Source organism: Arvicola amphibius, chromosome 8, assembly GCF_903992535.2.
Source record: "Arvicola amphibius chromosome 8, mArvAmp1.2, whole genome shotgun sequence".
Taxonomy (NCBI): Eukaryota; Metazoa; Chordata; class Mammalia; order Rodentia; family Cricetidae; genus Arvicola; species Arvicola amphibius.
In genome coordinates, this window is record NC_052054.1 from 55,722,926 (window position 1) to 55,745,160 (window position 22,235).

Genomic DNA, 22,235 nt, shown 5'->3' on the forward strand with positions numbered 1-22,235 from the left:
ATTGGCTTTAACAACACAGCTCTTGAGGCACTTGAACCGGGAGTTCAAAGCCAACTTGGGCTACATGAGATACTATCTCAAAAAACACAGTTGCTGTAAAAAGCCAGTTGTGACCATCTGTAATCCCAGCATTTAGGAGGTAGAGGTAGAAGGATCAATTTTGCTTTGTAGTTAGGCCAGTCTGGTTAAGATTGTAACAGGTCAACCAGAGGCACATAGTGGGGTCCTCTCTCAAAAATAAATAAGATATTTTAGTGCTTAAATAAACTTACAAAAATAGTTTCCTCTTAAAAGTACCTGAGTGATAATTAACACTACACTATAGCAGCTGATGAGAATCCCTTTGGGTCTATTGAGACTCCTGTGGGAAATGAAAAGTTTAGAAGGAAAACACCTGGCAGCTGGATGGAGCCCATGTATTAACCCAGGCATGCAGCTGTGTAAAGTTACTTTTAGTGATTAATCTGTAAAGCCTATGACAGTAGGTGATAGAGTGTTGGAAATTTGTTTGGGATTTTATTTATAAATTTATATTTTTTTTCTCTCTTTAAGATATACCTTTCATTTTTAGGCATTATCCAATTGGTTTACTATTTGATCTTCTTGCATCAAGTTCAGCTCTTCCTTGGAACATCACAGTACATTTCAAGGTATAGTTTAAATAGCAATTCCTATTTGTTTCATTTGTGGGTCTTAATAGAATAGAATTTTTTTTAAGTAAGATATTTATTGTTTCTCCTATTTTGTTTGTTTTTAAGACATGGTCTCACTCTGTATCTCATGCGTACAAGGACCTTACTGCGTGGTCTAGGTTAGAATCAAACTCAAAAGGTTTCTCCTGCTTAGCCAGCTTAGAGCTGGGAATGCAGATGTGTGCGTCCACGTCTGACAAATCACTCACTCCCTAGCTTTCCACTCCTGTTCTCTTTGCCTTAAGATGTTCTTCAATTCCAAATTTTTGGCAAAACATTTAATATATAAACATCTTTTCTTTTTAAGAGCTGAGTAAACCATGTTTTAGGTTTCCAACGGTCATAGAACTTGTTCTATATAACATATGTGTGTGTGTGTGTGTGTGTGTGTGTGTGTGTTATATAGAGTTATATTTCTAAACTAACATAAATTAAAAATAAAATTCCCAGGTGTAGATGTGGGCATGAGAGTAGAGATTAGAACAACCTAGTACTGTTTAGAATTTCTGTATCTGCTTTGACAGAACTCCAAAGATTTGGTGAGCCTCTATTTTGAGATATTTTGATTCCTGTTCCTTTTGAAGCCAGGTAAATTTAATGTTGCCTGTTGTTGTCCTAATAAGCTGTAAAATACTTGTCATAGATTAGAATGGTGTTACTCGGAGTGACTCTGGTGCTCAGGAGGTAGAAACAGAAATGTTTTGAGTTAAAACTCAGCTAGGGCTTGGGCTACACAATAAGTTTAAGTCCAACCTTGACTACATCATTAAACCCATCTTAAGAAACAAAAATAAAAAAAAACATAATAATCTCCTCCCTCTTTACATATGTAGTGGCCCTCCAACTTTCCAATTCATGAACAACATTATGGGGTTCTGAAGAACATCTTGAGTTATCACTATCAAGAGGCTCTCAGATGGCAGTGGGGAAGCATAAAGAGCATGAGAGGGTCGTCATGTCACTCAGCTCCTGAAGACCACTCTCCATTCTTTGTATTCATGTGGGATTCCCCTCCGTATGCTGTGAATGCGTTTTATTACCATTGGTTAATAAAGAGGCTGCTTTGGCCTATGACAGGGCAGAATAAAGCCAGGTGGGATATATATATATCGAGAGAGAGAGGGGGGGGGCAGAGACAAAGAGATGCCATGTAACTGACAAAAGAGATAGACACTAGAACCTTACCGATAGGCCACAACCTGGTAGCAATACATAGATGAACAGAAATGGGTTAATTTAAGATGTAAGAGCTAGCTAGGAATACGCCTAAACTATTGGTCAAACAGTGTTGTAATTAATATAGTTTCTGTGTTATTATTCAGGTCTGGGCACCCAGAAAATGAATAACCAGCCTCCGCTTGCATCCTATGCTACTTTTTCTTCCTACTTTAATTGGTTGACCATTTATTTTTTTCCCTATGCATCTGCAGTAAGGTGCTTTGCAAAATAATGTGTTACTGTAGTTGCTTTCAATCTAAGCAAACTCAGCTGGGTTGTTCAACATGAAATAACCGTTTGGCATACATAGCACCTGTTGCAGGGGGCCTCTTGTTGGTTCCAGGTTGTCCTGCAGCTTAGACCCAAAATAATCACACAGGATCTGTATTAATTAAATCACTGCTTGGTCCATTATCTCTAGCTTCTTATTGGCTAACTCTTACATATGAATTTCTATTAATCTGTGTATCGCCATGTGGCTGTGGCTTACTGGCTAAAGTTCCAGCGTCCTGCCGGGCGGTGGTGGCACATGCCTTTAATCCCAGCACTCTGTGAGTTCGAAGCCAGCCTGGTCTACAAGAGCTAGTTCCAGGACAGGCACCAAAACTACAGAGAAACCTTGTCCCAAAAAACAAACAAACAAATAAATAAAGTTCCAGCATCCTTCTCCAGCAGGCTTCATGGTGTCTCTCTGACTCCACCCTTTCTTTTTCCCAGCACATAGCCTAGCTTTCCCCGCCTAGTTCTGTTCTTCCCTGCCATAGACTCAAAGCAGTTCTTTATTCATTAACCAGTAAAAGCAACATATAGACAGAAGGACCTCCCATACCAAGCACCAGCTTTCACAGCCTTTATAGATTTTTGTTGTTATTGTTATTTGTTTCCTTTACATCCATTATGTTCTTATAAGTTTTATGTTAGCTCCATCCACCTCAGTAGTTCTTATCAGCTTCACAGTCACTGCAGCTATGTCCCTACATATCTCTACAGTCCCTGCTGTAGGGACCTCTGCCTTCTTTTTTCCCTCCACCCCCATCTGCCTGCTCCCATGACTTGTTAGTAACTGAAAGAAAGCTTTAGTGGTGTCACCAAGGTTGTTAAATTGTGTGTGTGTGAGTATATGTGTAAATATACTCCAAAATATTTTGAATTTTAGGTTAAAATATAACTATTAATTCAGTAAACACAGATCCTGCTGTATCCTAGCCCAGCACAGTTCTCACAGTTTGGGATATATAATTGAAGGACAGAAAGACAGGCAAGCACTGAAGACATTTCCCAACCTGTTTTAGAAACTGAATAATTGACCCCAATACTATTAAAGTAATTAAAAGTAAATTGCAGATCAATATCTTTTATGAACATGGATATAAAAATCTTCAATAAAAATTAGCAAACTGAACCCAGAAGTACCTAGAAAAGCCACAATGCAAACTATGCTGAATTTATCTAGTGAATACATGATTGATTAAATTATTAGTTATCAATCAGTATAATTCATTACATTGGCAAAATAAAGTAGAAAGTCACAGAACAAAATCAGACACAGAAAGAAAAAGAATGTGGACAGAGTTCAGTAGCCAGTGCCATTGAAAACTTTAGCAAGCTTAGGAATAAAAGAGAATTTACTCAGTTTGACCAAGGCCATAGCAAAAACCATCCTAACATATTTTAAAAATGCTTAGATTTATTTTATGTATATGAATATTTTGCCTGAATGAATATATGTATACCGTATGTGTGCTTGTTACTTGTGGAGGCTAGAAGACATGTCATATCTTTTGGTACTAGGCTTCTAGGTGACTGTGAGCACCCGTGTGGGTGCTAGGAGCCTAACCTGGGTCCTCTGCAAGAGCAGGAAGTGCTCTTAACCACTGAACCATCTCACCAGACCCTTACATGATGATTTGAATCAGAAAGAAGACAAGGATGTCTGATACTTCCATTTATAGAAGCAGTCCTGCTGTAATCCAGCATGTTCTCCTTACCAAAACAACAAAAACAAAAACACAGCTTTTTAAAATTGTGTAGTTAAAAACTACAAGACTTATAGGGAAAGTTTACAACCTTTGATGACATAAAAAGATAGGAATGCAGTAATCCACAGCACAGTTTTGCAGGGGGGCGGGGAACATATAGCTGAGAGGTATGTAAATACTGCAGCAAGGATGGCATTTAAGGTTGAATAAGACTAAAGGTTTGCATGTGGAGATACGTGACATATGCCAGCTGTGGAGCTGTGGGAAGGTTATTTGGAATCAGAAGTTGTAGTGGCTGGTGTTTGTGAGTGTGGCTGCTGACATCAAATATTTCGAATGTGGGGGCTTCAGACTTTCTGCATTTCTGCTCAGATCTGTTTAGCTGGTACAGAATTCAGTGTGCACCTGCCACTTCTCATGGTCAGTATTTGTATAACTACACACAGAATTCTCATTATGCTCAGCCTCTTACCTCATGTGTCAGTTGCTTTGGAACAAATGCAAAAGATTTGAACAGAAAGTTTGCAGAACATATGAAATTACCAATAAATACATGAAAGGGTGCCTACCGTGTTTAGTCATCAGGGAAATGTAAATGAAAACTAGAGAGAGAGATTACTTTACACTCACTAGAATGACTAAAATGAAAAAGACTGGTAAAGTTTGACATTGAGTACCCAGAACTGTAAATGTTGCTGAGGAGAGTCTAAAATTGTACTGTCACTTCAAGAAAATAACTCACCCATTTTTAAGTGGCATTAATTGCTGTTTGTAGCTGTGTGTTTAAAAAGTTGAAAAGATATCTGCTAGTACACTTGCATGTGACTGTTCATAGTGACTTTATTAGCCAAGTAAAGGTCATACTAGCAACAGATTTCAGAGCTAATCACATTATGACATTCATTCACTAACAACTGAGTAACAGAGGAGTCAGTTACTGATATGTGCAATCGTGTGAGTGAATCTTAAGAGTGTACTATGTCAGTGGTACACTTTCATATATGATTTTATTTGTGAACATTTATTATGGACAGAACTGCTGCAATATACCATCTTAGTGATTGCTGAAGGTAGAGAAAGGGGTGCCTGTGGCTCAGTACACAAAGTAACTTGTGGTAAACTAACTTTTGGGGGAGAATGAGGGAGGTGGTAGCCATCGTATTTGTGGTAAACTTGGTGGAGAATAAGGGTGGTGGTAGCCACTGTGGTTAACTTTTGGTGAGGAATGAGGGGATGTGGTTGTTCACGTGTTGTAATGTTCTCTATCTCATTTGGTTGATAGTTATTTAAAGTCAATTCCTCCAAAACTTCCTATGTTTCATTGTGAGTGAACCACACTGCAGTAATTTGGCTTATTTAAGAAAGATTTACCGAGAGAGTTGAGGTCACTACCCTTTGCTTTATGGACTTTCAGAGCACTGTTTCCTGTAAATATGTTAACAACCATTGTAATCCCTGCCAGTATTACTACTACAGAATCCATTTAGGCACAGCCTGAGGTTAACCTTGACTTGGGAGAAAGTGTAAGTTTCTAGACAGTGAGCCCTAGAAGCTGAACCTGAAGCTGAGGAATCTTTGGCCAGATGCATAAGTGATTAGGCAAGGAGAAAGAACGTTCTAAGTAAAGTGCTCTAACAGTTGATGTGAAGGCAGAGGTGAGTGTTGCTGGAACAACTGAAAGAGTGCTGACCTGAGGTAATTTAGAATCTTGATGGCTTTGATTATGTTCTAAAAGAAGAACATAAGTTGAGGGAGAAGGTTAGGTCTTAGTGTTTGGGAGGTCACTGTGACTCCAAGTACAAAACCATCAAGGGTGGAAAATTATAGGCATGTGCCCTTGTTAGCTAAAACTATAAAGTTGACACAGACTAGAGTCACCTGAGAGTCTCAATTGAAAAGATTGCCCAGATCAGAATTGACAGTGTACAGGTTGCAAATAACATTGGAGGGTTCAGCCCTATGTGAGTGGCACCATAACTTGGGCAGGCAGTCCTGGACCGTGTAAGAAAACTGGTTGAGGATCTGTCTCCTAGTTAGTGAGCTAGCAAGCATTATTCCTCCGTGGTTTCAGCTTCAAGTTCGTGCTATAATTTCTGCTCTGACTTTTCTCATTGGTGAATTGTTACCTGGTGGTGTGAGCAGATAAGTCCTTTCCTCCCTTATAAGTGTCTTTTTGTCAGTGTTTTATCACAGTAACAGAACATGCTTCATGGGTGCTCTTGCAAGGTTTTTCAGAACTCTGAGTAGTTCTTAGCTTGGGGTGATGAAAGCTGGGAAATTCCAGATCTATTTAGAATACAGAGTGCCAGACTAGGTTTGCTATGGAAAATGTGGAGGGGGGGAGGTGGCATTAGTTTATCTTTGGATTTGTTGAGTTGCTTGTACTTCTGGGACACTTAACTAGACTTGTGTGGGTCTGGAGGTTCTAAGAAGGATCCTGGCAGGAAACAATAATCCACAGTTCATATATGGTATGGAAGTATGTGATATTATTCAAGGTAAGGATATGGAATGAATAAAAAGGGTGCTAGGTTACATACTTTAAACAGAAACAACATCAATATTTAAGAATAGTTTTGGAAAAGCAAACAAGCCAGAGAAAAATGGGAAGTGCTGATAACAGAAACTTGCGTGTGACTGTAGAAAAGTCACATGTGTTAGACTTTTGGTAAATGCTTAAAACAGCTGGTGGAAAGGTGTTTCTCTGACTAGCCAGGCTGGCTAACTGCTGGCAGTGAATTGATAAGAACTAAAAGGCTTGGGGTTGATAGATCTTGGTTGAAGCCAAAAAGAAGCAGAGGTTAAGGCTTGTGTTTTCTTTTGGATAGGTGTTTTAAGTGTGTAAATGTATGCAAGCCAGTACTTAGAGGGAAAAATGAGCAAAGCTACTCTTATCTATAAAGATTCAACAAATAGCACCTAGGAGACATGATGAGAAATAAATACCCCATAGATTGTAACAAGGAGTGATGATTGATTCTAGTTAAGCTTGTAGGTTATACCTTGGTAGAAATAGAATTTTAAGAAAATTGAGAAATATCAACATTATTTGGTATCTGGTGCATTTATTTTAGCATTGGTTTGTTTAACTCTCTTTCCTTTTCTTATCTTTTGTATTTTAAGATAGAGTTTTATAGCTTTGGCTGGTTCCTGAACTGTACATGGCTTTGAATTCATATCTTCAAATACTGAAATTTTGGGCACCAGCTGCCATGTTTGGCATTTAACTTCTGTCGATTTTGAGATTGTGGGTGGGGAGGACACAGAAGGAAGTGGGCTGTGAGTCTTCATAACCGATGCTGTCCTCAGATTTGTGTCGCTCTTGCCTCCACCAGCCGAATCTGGGATTATGACAGGCATGGTATTGTTTTTCCAAGTATGTTCTTTCTTTTCTTGAAAAATAGTCCATTAGAAAATATATTTGGGGGGAAACATGCCCTCCCTTCCCAACATTTTGTGTTTGTTCACCAAAGTAATGTTGAGAATTTTTTTAGGATTTTTATTAGAGTAAATTTATAAACTATGACATATTTTTCCTTCTAAAGCTCAATCTATTACTAGAGGTGAGTCGCTAATAAAACAGTGAGAGCTTATGTTTCATCAGATATTTGATTCTTTATATATGACATGGAAATATATTTTGGGTAATGTATTTTTTTAATTTGCTTAATTGTTCTAATACAGTACCATCAGTTTTGTGCCATTGCTAATAGACTGCATTTGTTTCACTGGCTCTTACGTAGTGTTTTAGTTTAATGCTATTAAGTTACTTCTAATACATATAGATACATTGCAGACAGTCCATGATATTCTAATTAAATAACACAGGTATAATATCTAGTGGGAGGTCTGAGGATTTAGTTCAGTGGTAAAATGCCAAAAGCCCTGGTTTTGGTCTTTAGAATGTAGAGGGGAGTGTGTGTGCAAAACGATTAAAAAAAAGAAAAGAAAAAAGACACTCCCCCAAGCAAACTGATATATATATATAAAGGGAACTTTTCAGAGTACTCTTATAAAAGGGAAGTTAAGTTTAGTTTGTCATGCTTCTAATTTGGAAGATAAATGATAGATTAAACATTTCACCACACTCTTTATCTTTGAGAATTTGTTTAGATCAGAAAAATAAGCAAGTATACACAATGACTAATGCATTTTAGGAAAGATTAGAAATGTAATGAATCAAAGATCTTTTGTAATTTCGTTGTGAGGTTTGAAAAAACTCATTTACTTTCACTTGGGTAGATGTGAAAAAGATACATTCACAAGTGGGAGCCAGGGATTGTGACAGCATTTGTCATTCTTTGTAATACTTCACTCAGCTGCTTTAACTGCACAAACTCTCTGTTTTGCATTACTGCTCCCATGCGCGCCCCCACCGCGCCTCCTGTTTTTTCTGAGTTCCCATCATGGAGGATTTCAGAGCCTCCCTAGATTGAGGTAGATCTCCTTTTTTTTCTTTTAATCCAGTTGCTTTACTTGCAAGTGTTCATGGCAAAGAGTCCTTGATCTAGTTTGAGGCCTCTGGGTTCTGCTAAACTATCAATGCTCAGCCCTCACTGGGAGTCCTCTTGGATATCCTGTTGTTTCCCTGTGTCGTGGAGATCCTACAGCTTCGAGTCGGTACCTTCACATGTTCCAGCAGGTCACAGATGTGGTAGATGTTGGGATGGACCAAGTCATAACCCTGGGTCTTGTTCTGGGCAGCTCTAGCATTGGTCCTTCTGCCGGTTCTCCCCTGTCCCCACTACCAGGGTGAGCTCTCCTGCATTGCCCTGGTTAGTTCACCCCTTGCAGCAATGAACAAGGGGTGGGACCAGTTCTACTTTTACAGCCTCAAGGTCAGTTTTCCCACACCTACACTTCAGGGCCAGCTGTGCTGTGTTGACCATGCATGGAGTAGGGGCCACTCTTCCAAGCACTGCAACCAAACAGCTCCCCAGCATTTATGACATCGGGGCCAACTGTGCCACCTACTTCAGGCATTGGTTGGTGGAGGGCACTTTCTCCCTTGTCCCTGCTGCTACACAACAGATGACCAATGGGGACAGCTCTCCCATGCTCACAGCTTTGGGGCTGGCTCACCCACATCACCAATGGGATTGGCTCTATTGTGCTGCCCATGTGAGGTAGAGGGCCTGCTCTCCCAAGTGTTGCAGCTGGTGGGGATCAGGAGCAGCTCTCCCTCTCCCATGACCTCAGGGCCAGCTCTCCTACCCGCCTCAGACGTTGATGCTGAGAGGACATCTTTCTCCAGCCCATGCTACCATATGGCAGATGAGGGGTGGGGCCAGGTCCCTGACTGGCTCGAGGTGAACCTTCTTTTGAAAGCAGGCGTAGAGGAATGTCAGTACTCTCGTGTAAATCGTTCTCTGGCTGAAATGGCCACTCATTTGTGATTATTGGTGTCACTCATACATGTTATACATGTGTTATGCTTAGGAACCTGCAAAAGATAACCTCATAGCTAAGGATTATTCGAGAAGAGTACAGATTGTGACAAATTGGTAATGTTTTTTAAGTTAATTTCTAAGAATTATTTGTAGTTATTGTGATAATAAAATATGGTGGGCTGGGAACATCAGCAAATGGAGGATGTTCTCTTTAGAAGCTAATATGCATCTGTATACTTGTTCTGTGTGTTTCCATTGATAGAGTTTTCCAGAAAAGGACCTTCTCCACTGTCCATCCAAGGATGCAGTCGAAGCTCATTTTATGTCGTGTATGAAAGAAGCTGACGCTTTAAAACATAAAAGTCAAGTCATCAATGAAATGCAGAAGAAAGACCACAAGCAGCTCTGGATGGGACTGCAGAATGGTAACTACACAGCCTGACTTCTAAGTACTGCGTCAGATAGCACAGAACCATAACCTGTGAGCGGTTTATGCATTAGCGATGTAAACTAGCACTGGCCTCCAGGCCCAAACCTACAGAGTAGCTACTGTTAGTCGTCTCTTCCATTTCAGTTTGCCAATATTGTTCTATTCCTGGGTCATCTCACAGGCCAATCACTTAGCTCATGATTTACGACAGCATAAACCTTTTGTTCCACTTCTGAAGAAAGAGTCTGGTCCTCATTCCTTAGGCCCGACCCTTCTGATCATATTTGGGAACTGCATGCATGCTTAAGGATGTGTCCTCAGACCAAAGATGCAGCTCCAGTCTCTTCTTTCTCACAGAAGTAGGTTTGTTTATGTGTGCAGGTGCTCTCTTGCCTTGCTGGGATATAAAGACTCCTCCTAAGGATCTAGCTTTCTTGTTAGAGTACTTGCCTAGTACTCAGAAGACCTGATTTATCCTTATAACTGGCAGGTGTGCTAGTACATGTACGTAGGAGGTGGAGGCAAGGGGATCCGAAGTTGGGGGTCATCAGCAGCACAGCAAGTTCTATGCCAGTATAGGATGCATGAGGGGAGGGAGCAGGGAGGAAAAGAAAGAGGGCCGATGAGGCCGGTGGAAAGAGAGCAAATATTCCTGATGGAAATGAGTTCATGTGCATTCCTGTCTCTTAGAGATCTGTGGCTTTTTACTCTTGCTTACATTGATTGCCTTCTAATGCACATAAGAAAGTTGAATTTAAAGTCCTGGCTTCTTGTGGTCCAGTGTGCATGGCTAAGTAATACTCATTCCTTAATTAAATTGCTCAAATTGTAGCTACTGTAGCATATTAACCATAAGTAATTATGTAAAATAGAATTTTTATTGCTAGTTTTTTGAAAAGTGGTGTACATGTGTATGCACATGCCATATATGTACATGTATTCACATGTCACATGGGTGTTTATGGAGGTCAAAGGAGGGTGTCAGATCTCTGGAACTGAAGTTATCAGCAATTGTGAACTTCTGGTAACTGAATTGAGGGTGCTGGAGATGAGCTTGGGTCCTTTGGAAGAATTTTCAGTCACTGGACATCTCTCCAGCCTCTGTTGCTAGCATTTTAGTGTGGACAGCATTACATCTTGTGTCTGTTGATTAATCACTATGCATTTGCCATTCTCAACACAAACAGCAAGGCATGTGGTGCTGTAGTTTCCTTATGTACTTTTAGTTGCTTGATCCACTTGACATGGATGGGTATAAAAGGGAATGTCCAGCAACTGAAAGTGAAGACAATAGACATGCAGCAGGAGGAACCATGTACAGATGAACTCATTAGCATAAGTGGAAGTAGCAGGCGATGTCCCAGGTTAAGGACATTGAGGCTGTTGGTGTTCATAGTAAAACAACTCTCAGAGGTTATCCAGAAAAAATGCAAATATGGAATATTTATGCTGATTAAAACAAGTATTTTGGTCAGGTAGGTATAGCAAAGATGGTTTCTTATTACTTTGCTATGTTTTACAAAGGAGTTAAATTGTGTTGGGGTGTGTATGTGGCAGGTGGCTGCTTGCCTGTGCATGTTTCTGCAGAGGCCAAAGGTTGACTTTGGGTATGGTTCTCTACTGCTTTTCACCTCACTTGCTCGCATAGAGTTTCACTGAATTTAGAGCTCTCCAATTTAGACACACTGGCTGACTGGCAAGCCCTGGGATCTGCCTGTCTTTGTGTCACTAGCAATGGAATTACAGACACATGTGACCACTCTTGGCTTTTATGTGGGTGCCAGGATCAGAACTCAGGTCTTCATTCTTGCATAGCAAGTATTATACTAGAGAGCCATCTCCTTAGCAATTTTTGTTTTGTTTTCTTTCTTCCTTCCTTCCTTTCTTAGACAGATTCTCACTGTCCTAAAAGTTTGCATTTTATGCTTTAGATTCCTTAATACTCAACCTTTTAATTTTGCTATATATGAAATAGTAACAAATAGAATTTTCTAATGTTTTGATGAAAAAGTTATACAAATCAAGGAATAATGCCATCATGCCCACCCCTATCCAAGATTGACTTTCACTATATTGTGAAGGTCAGCCTTAAGCTCATGGCCCTCTTTCTTCTACTTCCTAAATGCCCAGATTACAGGTGCAGGCACCATGTCAACCTTCCCTGTTAGTAAGATTACATGTTTTGAGCCACATATCATTTTCCAATGCACATGGGCTGTTAGGACAGTCGTATGTCTTGTATCTTTGTGTTTACCCTTGGCCAAGAAGACATCCAGTAAGTTCTTTCTCAGTGACACTGCACTGTTGCCCAGAGTGTGGGTGGCTGTTTGGTGTTTACTGAACTTTATGCAGACTCAGGGTGTTGTGACTTCAGTGACATCAGCATATAAGACACATATTTTGGGATGTATGTAATAATCACATTTCTCATTCTGTTAGATTTTAATTTATCTGGGTGACATGGAATTGTTCCAAAGTGTCATATTTATACATCTAGAATTTTTCAAAACTTGGCAATCACCACCTTTTTTTCCCTTCAAAGATTGTTACCAAATTATTAAAATTACTTTCGGCCTGAAGAAAGTACACTTCCTCCTCAGTTGTGGTAGCACTTCAGGTAAACGCAGCACTTAGAGGTGGAAGCCAGCAACAAGAGACAACTGTCACAAACGAAGAAGCTAGAGATCATAAAGAGAGAAGAGATTTAAGAAAGGGGGGTACAGGAGGACCAGGAATTCAAGGCCGTCCTAGCTATGTAGCCAAGCAGATTGGACTACGAGGTCTTGTTTCACTACCACTGTCACTACCTACTCACACTCACACACACTCACACACACACACTCACACACACGCACACTCACACACACACACTCACACACACGAACGAAATAAATTGAGAGGAAAGCAGTAGAACTAGCAAGGTGGCTCTGTGGGTGAATGCGCTTGCCAACAAGCCTGACAGCCAGAACTCAGTCCTTAGCAGCCATGTAGAGGAAGGAGAGAACCAGCTGCTGTACTTATCCTCTTCCTGTCACATGAATGTCATGGCGCACACACAAATAGATGGAAATTGTGCAATAAAATGCTGAAAGTTCCACTTCAGAATGTTTTGAAGATGGGTGCTTCATTGTCCTTTCTACCTGGAATACTGTTTCTCTTTTTCTGACTGTTTAGCTTCTCATGTCTTCATCCTTTATCGTCACCTTTTGTATGAAGTCTTCTGTTTGTAGAGTTAACAGTGAGCATCTGACCTATGCTGACACTATGTCAGAAGGTGTGCTCCTCAAGCATCTGGGGACACAGACGACCAGGCAGGGTTATGGCACTGCATGCTCTGGGACACTGCCATTTAGATGTGTTTTTGTTCTTCAGTGTTGCTGCATTGATACGTTTTCCATATTGTGCTACATGACACTTGTGGTTGGTGTATTTCTTATGTATTTCATCTCCAAAACAGTGTGGTCTTAGTAAAATACTAAGTTTTGATTTACTCTTTCTTTCTCACATAATCAGGAAGTACTATTAAGGTATTTCATAAATAGTATAATAGTCTTTAATCTTATTTATGAAAATGGATTTTTATATTTAAGAGTTGTGTTGTTGTTGTTGTTGTTGTTTACCCAGTATAAGGTCTGATTATGTGTGAGGTCACACATGGAGTTGTCACCTTTTTGTTGATGCGGTTGTAAAATTGTTAAATCCAGACAAAGTGCGTGGTCTGTTTGTTCACTCAGAGGTGCACCTGGAGAGCACCGAGGCTAGGCACAAGTTTCAGCGATTTTTGAATACTTTCCAATGCTAATTTTAATTTTGAAGCTCTCTGAAAGAGAAATAAGAAAAGCTTATGAAACCAAGAAAACTCATTTAAGGCATAATGTGCCTTTCAGTTTTTTTGTAAGCTTTCATTTTAGATGCAAGAATTTGCCACCTCTCTGAAACAGAGTTAATAGTTACAAACAGGAAGGAAAGTAGCATTTTTATTTATGAAGTAATTTTTTCAATGTCACATTATATGGGAGATTTGAGGAAATTACCAAAAGATAACAGGAGTAATAATACAAGGCTCAGCTTTTTGCGAGATGGGGTTACAGTGTGATCTGGCTTCAACTTAGGGTCCTCCTGCCTCAGTCTCCTGAATGCTGGGGTTATGTCCATATACCAATACACTCAGCCCCAGTTTGCCATTTTTAACATAAAACAGGTTATAAGAGGAAATAGTCAGGCTAGAGAGATGGCTCAGGAAGCAGTTAAGATTGCCGATTGTTCTTCAGAGGACCCAGGTCCAATTCCCAGCACCCAATGGCAGCTCACTGTTTGTAACTCCAGTTACAAAGGATCTGACACCCTCACGCAGACCTGTGCACAGGTAGAATACCAATGCACATGAAATAAGAGCAAATTGTGTGTGGCATATTAAAGGGTGATGACATAGATGATATAGGGGTGATATATTAGAGGCTTACATACTCGAGGCAGATGTTTTATGTTTTCATCTTGCTGTTTTTATTGGTCTACGATCTGAACTTACTCTGTTCCTTTCCTGTTGCATAGTTCTGGCTTTTATCTGTAAGTCAGTCAGATCACTTTTCTCTCTGGAGTTCCCTTAATAAATACAAAAGCAGGATTCTAGTGACTGGTTTTGTTGGTTTTTTTTTTTTTTTCTTTCCTCCATTGATTTGAAGATTGCCTGGATGAAGCAGAGAAAGGCATTTTTAAATGAATAAGATATGAAGTTGCTAAAACCAAGATGGTTGTAATGGAATTAGAATTATAAAGGCTAAGTTCTGGACATCAGAGGAACTATTGAGTACACGTACCTGTACATTCTTCAGTACACAAGTTATGAGAGTCAACTCCTTAATACCTTAGTGAAAAGGAGCAGGAGCATAAATTTCTTTGACTACATTGTTTTCTAGTAATTACTTTACTTTTTAAGTGGTCTTTGCTGGAGAGGGAATACAGGCCTGTCAGACAATGAAATGAGCTCAGTTTCCAGACGGACGGTTGTGAGTGACCCACTGTGCTTGCCAGGAGCCAAGGAGCTCATGTCCTCTTAACCACTCAGCCGTCACTCCAGTCCAGGTTTGGGTTTTATTTTTTAAGATTTATTTTGCTCTGCTTAGTGTATGGATGAGTGTTTATATACGAGTGTGTGCACCTTAGTAGGGATGCCTGTTGAGTCCAGAGGAGGGCCTCAGATGGCCTGGAGCAGGAATTCCAAGCATCTGTGGGTACCAGAAATTGAACTCTGGTTCTCCAAAAGAGTAGTGAACAATCTTAAATGCTGAGCCATCCCTCCATGTTCATCTTTTAATAGGTTTTATTGCCTTAAAAGTGCACTTTTGATTTTAATTAAGTTTCTGTGTTTGACTGGATAAGAGTATGTGCATACAGGGGAGTGTTGTTACTCTTGGAGGCCAGAGGTGCTAGATAAGCTTGGGATGAGAGTTACAGCAGATGTGAGCCACCCTTTGTGTGTGCTAGGAACCAAACTTGGATCCTCTGGAAGAGCAGTAATTACTCCTAATTACTGAGCCATTTCTCCAGCTCTTCTATTAGTGTTCATTTTTTTTTTTTGGTATTTATTATTACATTGTGTGTGCATGTGAGTGTCTGTATGGTGGGCAGTACAAGTGCCATGGTGTACATGTAGACGGCAGAGGATAACTTTTACGAGTCGTTTCTCTTCTTCTACTATAGGATACAGGAATTACACTCAGGTTATCAGCTTGCATGGCAAGGGACTTTATCTACAAGCTGTCTCACTGGCCCTCATTTAGTGTTTTAAATTTTAGTTTTTTTGTTTCCTTTAATGAAATTCTTACTTACCTGAAGATTTACCACAAATTTAAAACCACAAATCTACCAAGGCTGAGTGTATACCACTGTGTCTGACCTCAGTAAAGCCTTGTTTTTATTTAATTTTTTTTAAGATAAAGAATGTTTTCCTGTTCTTTTGTTTTCTTTTTGGTTTTTCAAGACAGGGTTTCACTGTGTAGCCCTGGCTGTCCTGGAACTTATTCTGTAAATCAGGCTAACCTGGAACTCACAGAGATCCATATGCCTCTGCTGCCTGAGTACTGGGAAAAAGGCATGCCCAGCCCCTTTTCTTTTCTATGGTGTTCTCCTGATGCATGACTAATAAAAGCTCAGAGACAGATATTGAGGTTCAACCTGAAGACCAGAAAAGCAAAGCAGCCAGCCAGTGGCTCTTTCCTCGATCTCAGTTTGAAAATCATGATCTTGCCTCTAGGAAACCTCAAAATGAGACTGTGTCTGGGAGCTGTCGCCTCCCATTTTATAATCCTCTCTAATTCTGGGATTAAGGTTGTGCACTGCTACTGCCTGGTTTCTATGGCAAGTGAGTGTGGCTACTGGGATTAAAGGTGTGTGTCATTGCTGCCTGGTCTGTAAGGGTGGCCAGTTTGGCTGTTTTACTTTTCTGATCTTCAGGCAAGCTTTATTTATGAAAAAAGAAATGAAATGCCACTACATTTCCCCTTTTTGTCTAAAATAAAAAAGAATGTTATAACTAATATAAGAAAAACTATATACAATAAGTGTAATAGCTGTATACAATATATACAGGCAATAAAGACATCAACAATGTCTAGTCAATTTGCATTTGACAAATTCAGAGAAATACTCCATATCTATCTTTTCTTAATGAGTCCAAATTCTTAAACCTAATTTACTTTCTATTGTAGCTTGCTTTCTCCATCAGGTAAACAAGGAAAACTATTAACTGTCTAATTTTCAACTCTCTCGGAGACACAAGAAGGAAATAATAGTAACTGAATAAGCAGGAAGTGCAAGCAAGCAATTTCCGAAAACACAACTAATGACAGAAACAGCTGGCTGCCTGGGCAGTCACCTAGAATTCCTCTGCAACATTGGTGCATCTCCATCTTTGGCCTACAGGCCTAGCATATCCAACAGACGTTTCTGCAAAGCAAGATGTCTTAAAGGACTGTCCTTCCTTGTCTTGGCAATGTTTGACAGTCACTTTCTTTTGTGTCCGGCTTGTTCAATTAGAACAACATACTATCAGCAGTCAGGGCAAGGCCATTTTCTTGTACAGCAGCTTACTTTGCCACAAAGAAAGTAAAATCCTTGTGGAGTTTCTTCGATGCCCATTATCGTCACTGAAGTAGATTGGTGCTGCCAGGAGTAAACCTGTCTCATTGTCATAAAAAAAGAGGAACCTATGTTAGTAAAGCATCTTAAATGTTATATTCTGTAGATCTTTGAAGTATTTTAAGATGTCCTGTCTATCTAAAATATATCTTTGTTTGACCTTGAAAACATAACTAATGTGACTACAAGTTCAGTTATATTAGATGACTAATATTACTAATCTGTATTTCCTTATTATCCTGAATAGTTGATAATAATTTTCAAAGACTAGCAATTTGCATTACATTGTTAAATGAATTATGTTAGTAAAATATCTTGAACAAGAGTAGAAATGTATGTACAGTATGTTCTAACAAAATTAATCTCAATACATAGAATTTGTATGTAATATACAAAAGTCCAATGTGAAACATTTAAAACTAGCAGTTTCTTTCCAAAGGTAGATTCAGTAATCTACATTTTTATCTTATCATATCTATATCCTTTCTTTTTTTCTTCAGAGTAGATTCAGTAATCTACCCTTTTATCCTATCATATCTATTTGCCCCTATTTTCTTTTCAAAGCAACTTATCCTAATCATTATCCATAACAACTTGTAACTAACACATTAAACAAAAACAGATATCCATAATCCATTTTTGGGGAATGTGGGTATAGTTTTCTAGACAACTTCCTGCTGATTGTTGGTGCTGGTAATCTTATGGGACCCAAAGAAAATTTAGGATTATGATGAAGTCCTTACTGGAGTATTCTGTGCAGCTGGATCATCTCAGCCAGCAGTCTTGGGGCTGTTCTGCATATAGAACTGAGACAAAACTGCAAAAGAGATGCTCTGAAGTGTTGGATCATCTGGGCCATCTTCTTCTATCAGAGATTTTTCAGGGGAATCTTCCTTGATCAAACCTTATTTTTCTTAACCCAGAATGAATTCACAGCCTCTCACTTCCTGTAGAAACAAAAGCAAAACCTCTTCTCCAGAGTAATATATCTTTTGATTTAAATTTCGAAATCAAGGCATTTTCAAAATATATAGGTTGGATTAACCCACGAGCATTTATAATCAAAATGCCTTTTAGCAGCTGTTGCTCTTTCCTCAGCAGTCAAACAATTAAAAGACAACACAATAACATACAGTATCCAGATTCTCTATGCATTTTCCAACTTCACATGGAAGCTAAACCAGGTTGGATGGGAGCTGGGAGTGCTAGTTTTTCTCCCGATCCCAGGTAACTAGCCTTGGGTCCAACTTTGGCCTGAGCCAGTGGCTAAAAAGTCTCAGGCAAACAGCTTTTCTCATGAATCTATATCTCAAATGTTGAGTGCCAAACTAAGCACAATTAATAAAAGCTCAGAGATAGATATTAAGGTTAACCTGAAGACCAGAAAAGCAAAGCAGCCAGCCAATGGCTCCAACCTCTACCTCAGTCCAAAAATGGTGATCTTGCCTCCAGGAAACCTCAGAATAAAACTGTGTCTGAAAGCTGTCTCCTCCCATTTTATAATCCTCTCTAATTCTGGGATTAAGGTCATGTACCACTACTGCCTTGTGTATGGCATTGTGGCTACTGGGATTAAAGGTGTGTGTCATTGCTACCTGGTCTGTAAGGCTGGACACGGGCTGTTTTACTTTTCTAATCCCCAGGCAAGCTTTATTATTAATATACAAATGAAATGCCACCACACTCTCCTCACAGTAGTGTTGCTGGTGTTCCTTTATTCACTGCCAAGTGATGTTTATAAAGTTCATTTTGTTTGCCATGTTTTTTTTTTGCAAGCTCTTTTTGTTTTTATCCTTCCTTCCACTCTGCTCTGGCATGCTTCTTTTTAATCTTTTATGGGCATTATTTAATGTTAATTACTCAAAAAATAGTTATTGATTGTACATACTGTATGGCTTGTACTTTAGAAGCTGGAAATACCCAGGGAGCAAGTGCCAGGCAGAAATTGCCCATCCTTGTGTCACTTAAATTCCAGTGGTTGATACAAGCAGTCACTAGGCACCAGTTACATACACCAGCACACATGTATAGGCAGGCTTGCAAATCTTCATTGATGTCATGGCATTAAATGAAGATCTGAAGCAGTTCAGGAGATTAGTGTTTATCTGCAGTTAAGGGTGTCATAGGCAGATAAGACATCAGGGGCAAGGGCACCGAGATTGGAGCATTTAGGCACTTTCAGAGAACACAATCCCAACGGCATGTAGAGATTGGTGTTTTGTTTACAAGCCCTTTTCTTATAGTGTACCTGTACTTTTCTTGACACTTTCTTTTTTTAACTTATAAACAAACTTATTGCTCACAGTTATGTTAGAATGTCCAGATCGAAGACAGTTCAGTATGAAAGCACCAGCAGATTTGGTGTATAATGAGTACTTGTTCTACTTCAGAGATGATACCTTGCTGTTGTGTCCCCATAGCAGGAGGCAGACTAGAATTCCCTTCTTCCCTCCCTCCTTCTCTATTCCTTTGTATTTCTAGTGCCCCATCCCCCACCACACACACACACACACACTTTTTTTTTCAAGACTGGGTTTCTCTGTAATTTTGGAGCCTTCCTGGAACTAGCTCTTATAAACCAGGCTGGCCTCGAACTCACAGAGATATGCCTCCCAGAGATCCACCTGCCTCTGCCTCCCAAATGCTGGGATTAAAGGCGTACTCCTCCACACACACTCACACACACTTTTTTTTAAAGTGCTAACTCAAGTGCTGAGAACAATGCCTGTAGACTTCACTCTTGTTTTAGGGTGATTAGGATGCCCTCTGAAAAGACAAGCAAGTTGAACTCTAAAGGATGAGAAGAGCCAGCTGTATTAGAGAACCATGTTTGAAAACACAAGGCAAGAAAGTTGGGTCTTCGTTTTTTCAGATTTCTGCAACAAAACTACCATAGACTTATGATGGAGGAGGGTCATCTATGTGTTACTTTCATTGGTTAATAAAGAAACTGCCTTGGCCCTTTAATAGGACAGAAAATTAGGTAGGTGGAGTAGACAGAACAGAATGCTGGGAAGAAGGCAGTGAGGCTGACACCATGCCTCTCCTCTTCTGAGACAGACGCAGGTTAAGATCTTTCCTGGTAAGCCACCACCTCGTGGTGCTACACAAATATGGGTTAAAGCAAGATGTGAGAATTAGCCAATAAGAGGCTGAAACTAATGGGCCAGGCAGTGTTTAAATGAGTACAGTTTCCGTGTAATTATTTCGATTAAAGCTAGCCGGGTGTCAGGAAGCAGCCCGCCGCCCCACACTACAGACTCAAAACAGTAAACATTGACTCTATCCATTTCTGCAGGCTGGGATAGTATAAGATCAAGGCACCAGAGAATTCCATGTCAGGAAATGTTCCTGTTCATGGTTTTTGTCGGAGTCCTCACCCAGGTGAAAGCACTCTGGGTTCTCATATATAAGGGCACTAATCCCACTCTTAAAGGCTCATCCTTAGACATAATCATCTCTAAAATTCCTAGCCACCCAATATTATAAAGCTTTTGGAACATGACTATAGGAGTATAGGGCATAATCATTCAGTTCATAGCAGATAGGTTTAAAACAAACTGAAGGAAAACTTATGTCTTGGATATACTGGCCAGGGAGGAAAGAGTGAGTTAATCAGTTTAGAGGAATGGGAAAGAATCAGTTATACAGGTTCTTGTAGGACAAGGTGGAAAATTCAAGGTTTAAGAGGAACGGGAAGACAGCCAGTAGAGGAGGACTTTGGACCAGTGAGTACTGGCAGGGCATGATGGTAGAATTGACAAAAACCTATTATTAGATTGCGTGTAGTGAGCAAACACTTGTTTTGGGGATCTGAGTTGAATCCTAGTGTATTCACTGTGAACTGTGAAATACTAGAAAGAGCATATATATGTTATAGGAGGCAAGCTGACTAGAGAGATTTTTGTGGCTATAAGTTTGAGCTGTCTGGGTATCCATGTGGAAATAGACATTGCTAGAAATGTCTGTGTGTGTGTGTGTGTGTGTGTGTGTGTGTGAGAGAGAGAGAGAGAGAGAGAGAGAGAGAGAGAGAGAGAGAGAGAGAGAGAGACAGTGGATAGAGATACAGTCCTGAATCATCCAAATTCACACACTGTTCAATTTCACAAGAAGTAGGTATTTTATATTTTCTTTTGCCTATAATAGTTTTTTTTTAAGTCAGTGAAAAAGTATAGTCTAAAGCTATGCATGTAACATTAAAGAATCTATAACATGGTGAGAAAGTTTAAAGAAAATTTTACAATGGGTTCATTACATAATAAATGAGCAGTTTATATATTTTTAAATTTTAAAGTTAATTTTTAAGTTAAATTTTGAGTCAGGGTCTTAAGAAAGAATTATTTAGCTCTGACTGTCCTGGAACAGTATGTAGATCAGGCTAGCCTCAAACTCACCCACCTCTTTGCCTCTACTTGAGGGGTTGTCAGGTGAGACAAAATACCTCTTGCTGTCCTGGAATTTGCTTTGTAGCCAGGGTAGCCTCAAACTCAGAGATCTACCTGCCTCTGCCTTCCAGTGCTCCTTCATGTGCTAACACACCCAGCTTTAGTCTCTCTCTCTCTCTCTCTCTCTCTCTCTCTCTCTCTCTCTCTCTCTCTCTCTCTCTCTCTCTCTCTCTCTCTCTCTCTCTCCTGAGGAGGCCATAAAAAGGCTCTGGGACTGGAAATACAGATGATTGTTAACCATCATGTAGGCATGTAGGTGCTGGGAATCAAACCCTTGTCCTCCATCTCTCCAGCTTCCCAGTTCTGTATATCTATCTTAACTCTTTCTTTCCTCTCAAATATTTGAGTTCAATTTACTGACCTCTGTCCCTTCCATTTATGATCTCTGGGTCTACATGGTTGGGTACACATTTTTGCTCAGTATTCAGCAGTTAATGCTATTTATTGTGTTACCTACTGTGGTTTGGAAAAAAAATGGCTCCACAGGGAGTGGCACTATTAGGAGGTGTGGTCTTTTTGGAGGAAGTGTGTCTCTGTAGGGGTGGACTTTGAGGTCTCTTTTATGTAAGCTTCCCTCAGTGTGACACTCAGTCAACTTCCTGTTGCCTGCAAGATGTAGGACTATCAACTCCAGCTCCACATCTGCCTGCAGGCCGTCATGCTTCCTGCCGTGATAATGGACTGAATCATAATTGGGGCTAGTAGCCCCAATTAAATGTTTTCTTTTTAAGAGTTGCCAGGAGATTCAATGCCCTCTTTTGACTTCCATGGATACTTCAGCATGTATGTGCTGTACATACATACTTGTCAAACAAAAGTTTTACACATGAAATAAATAACTTTTAAAAAAAGACTTTGCCGAATGAATTTTTAAGTGAGAGTGTGTGTGTGCATGCATGCACACTTTCCTGTTTGTATGTGTATCCCATACATGCAAATACCTG

At 39.8% G+C, this 22,235-nt stretch overlaps 1 protein-coding gene across 5 annotated transcripts in view; it reads left to right on the forward strand.

Annotated features, from left to right (window-relative positions):
- The window catches only part of Atg5 (autophagy related 5), a 112,999-nt gene that overhangs the window by 27,116 nt on the left and 63,648 nt on the right, over positions 1 to 22,235 (forward strand). For all 5 annotated transcript variants that reach the window (XM_038340278.2, XM_038340276.2, XM_038340277.2 and 2 more), the window contains exons 4-5: positions 572 to 650; positions 9,542 to 9,704. In XM_038340278.2, the coding sequence (XP_038196206.1) occupies positions 572 to 650; positions 9,542 to 9,704 (242 nt within the window). The remainder of the gene's footprint in view (positions 1 to 571; positions 651 to 9,541; positions 9,705 to 22,235) is intronic.